Source organism: Pteropus alecto, unplaced genomic scaffold (assembly GCF_000325575.1).
Source record: "Pteropus alecto unplaced genomic scaffold, ASM32557v1 scaffold98, whole genome shotgun sequence".
Classification (NCBI taxonomy): Eukaryota; Metazoa; Chordata; class Mammalia; order Chiroptera; family Pteropodidae; genus Pteropus; species Pteropus alecto.
The window spans coordinates 15,109,005-15,111,665 of record NW_006443570.1 but is presented as its reverse complement, the minus strand read 5'-3'; the positions used below and the strand labels follow the sequence as shown (position 1 = coordinate 15,111,665).

General features: G+C 47.6%; 1 protein-coding gene across 1 annotated transcript; it reads left to right on the top strand.

The window, feature by feature from the left end:
- The first annotated feature begins 602 nt into the window (after positions 1-602).
- On the top strand, positions 603-2,383 carry LOC102898551 (C-C motif chemokine 4). The gene is made up of 3 exons (XM_006924936.3): positions 603-985; positions 1,446-1,560; positions 2,137-2,383. The coding sequence occupies exons 1-3, from the start codon at positions 913-915 to the stop codon at positions 2,222-2,224; spliced, it is 276 nt and encodes a 91-aa protein (XP_006924998.1). The 5' UTR covers positions 603-912; the 3' UTR covers positions 2,225-2,383.
- The last annotated feature ends 278 nt before the right edge of the window (positions 2,384-2,661 follow it).

Sequence of the window (2,661 nt, the reverse complement as noted above, 5' to 3'; positions counted from 1 at the left end):
CTTAAAACGAGGTCCTTGATACATGAAGATAAAACTCCACCAACCAGGACAGACCAAGAGAGACACCGGCATATGTGATATGAGGGATCAGAGAACGTCAGAGTTGCGGATAAGGGCCTTGGTAAAGATCAGAACATTTGAAACAAGTCTGACACAAAGAAAAGGGTGAGGACAGAAAGGATGGAGGAAAGAAGTACAGTTTGTGTGTGTGCAGGTAAGTGGTGATGGACAGTGTGATGGGAGGTAGAATGACATTGTACTTTATTTAGTGATCCTGAAGTACTCCAAGATGCTGCTCTGCCCCCTCCTATCCCACATCTCTATGGTACAGGGGGGAGTGTTAAGGTTACTCGGCCCAGTAGAAGGAGGGCCAGGAATGAGACATGGAGTCCTGGCTCTCCCTTACTTCTTGGGACCAGGCTTGTGGTAACCCTGCAAAGACTGATGTGAAGCCTCCAGCTTCTGGAGGTGCCAACCACCAAGAGCAGCATCGTTGTCATCTACAAGCCCCTTCTGGCAGGTGTGAATGTTTCATCCTTCCTCTTGGGTTTACAATTCTCTCCTCAGTCTCGATCATTACCTTCGGTGTACCACTTCCCTCTAGGGTGCAGCCCACTTCTTCTCCCCTCCACCTCCTTCTTCTTTCCACTGTGATGACACCGCCCTGAAGGAGAGAAGCTCTGCAGAGCTCCTAACTCTCTGCTAGCTTCAGTTTCCTTATTGGCACCATGACGTCATCTTTACCCTGGAAATTCCACTTGCTCTCCTGTGCCCCCACTTTTGTCCCAGTCCTCAGAGTCCTGCTTATAAAGAGGGGATCCCGACTCAGTATCAGCACAGAACACAGTCAGGTTCTGAAGCTTCTGGGTTCTGTAGCCTCAGCTCCAGGAAAGCCTCTCCTCCACCAAGACCATGAAACTCTGCGTGACTGTCCTCGCTCTCGTGCTAGTGGCTGCACTCTGCTCTCCAGCACTCTCAGCACCAAGTAAGTTTGTTCTTTCAGCTGCGTTTCTACAGCCACTTTTCTAGTTGGGGCTGGTCTACCAGTGGGGATGAGACAAAAGGGAACTGGGACGATGAAGTAGCTTGCTGTTAAATGTAGCGTCCAGCAGACATTCAATAATATTCGAGATCCTGTTTTCTTAAGAAATAGCAATGAGCAGACTTGTTTAAGCAAGCCCCCGTCTCTCTCTGTGCCTTGGTTTCCCCATCTGTAAAATGAAGGGAGTCAGACCTTACTCTGAGACCTGATCCAGCTCCATGAGCTTCTCTTAGGATACTGAATTCCAAATAAGACTCTGACTCACGGTTGGTGGGATTGGATACAAGGGACTCTATGTGGGGATCTGGTAGCTCCACAGAGATGCTCACTGAATATCCATAACTAGAAGCCAAATGATCAGCTCCTCGTATAGCTTTGATCTCACCCCAGCCTTTCTTTCCAGTGGGTTCAGATCCTCCGACAGCCTGCTGCTTCTCTTACACCCTGCGGAAGATCCCTCGCAACTTCGTGATAGATTACTATGAGACCAGCAGCCTTTGCTCCCAGCCAGCTGTGGTGTAAGTATCAACTCCTGGGCTGCTCTGAGAGGCCAACGTGAGGGCAGGATTAGATAAGGGGCCTGTCTGGGGGCAGGGGGAGGATCAAACAGTAGAGAGGCAGGTCTCAGGGCTGAAGGCCTCACAGAAAGCAGTGAGAAACAGGTCATGAAGTCACCTGTTGAGTCCTGGAGGGGGCTATGTGGAGCCAAGGGAGAAGATGGAGGGTTTCTGGGGAGAAAGTTTGCCCGAGGCCAGCATACCAGGGAAAGTAAAAAAGATGACAAGAAATATGGGCTGACTTTCTTAAACCATGCTTAGAAAAATGTGGAAATTTATTGCTAGGGGCAGTAGGGAATGAATGGGGAGATATAGTCGTATTGATTGTAAAACTCGTTGGTTCCTAGTCTGGGCATCCTTAGAGGCCACAGCTAAATCCAGGGTGGAAGGTACAAGGGGTCTGGTTCCAGTACCACCCCAGGATGGGTCTTCCCATCCACTAGAGCTGTCCAACACAAACTATGGTCAAGCAGAGGGCAACATCTAATGTAGGCAAGGTCCCATGGGATTGTAATCTAGCTACTCCTTGTTTCACAGATTTCAAACCAAAAAGGGCAGACAAGTCTGTGCCAACCCCAGTGAACCCTGGGTTCAGGAGTACATGGATGACCTGGAACTGAACTGAGCCACTTCAAGCACAGGGGCAGGAGGCCTCCAGGGAAGGTCACCTGAGCCTTACTCTTCTCAGTGAGATGCGTCCTCTCCACGTTTACAGCGCCTCTCAGTCCCTGTTCCTTCTCTTAATTTAATCTTTATTATGTGCTGTATTATTGTATTTGGTGTTATTTTCATTATTTATGTGTTATTTTTGTTTGTTTGTTTTTGCCAAAGGACACATGTCCCCCATGGGGATGGTCTACCATTACTGTTTCTCTGCTATTGCGGATATGTGGATAATGCAGTTGATTCCATGTGTTTTCATAATAAAACTTTAATAAAAATGTAGACAGTTTCTTTGTGTTTTAATTTGATTTAGAGTGAAGGGAATTGCCTGATGTTATTAATAGGGACAAACTACAGTTTCCGAACACAGTAAGAATGAGAAATTACTGAGTACTTCAT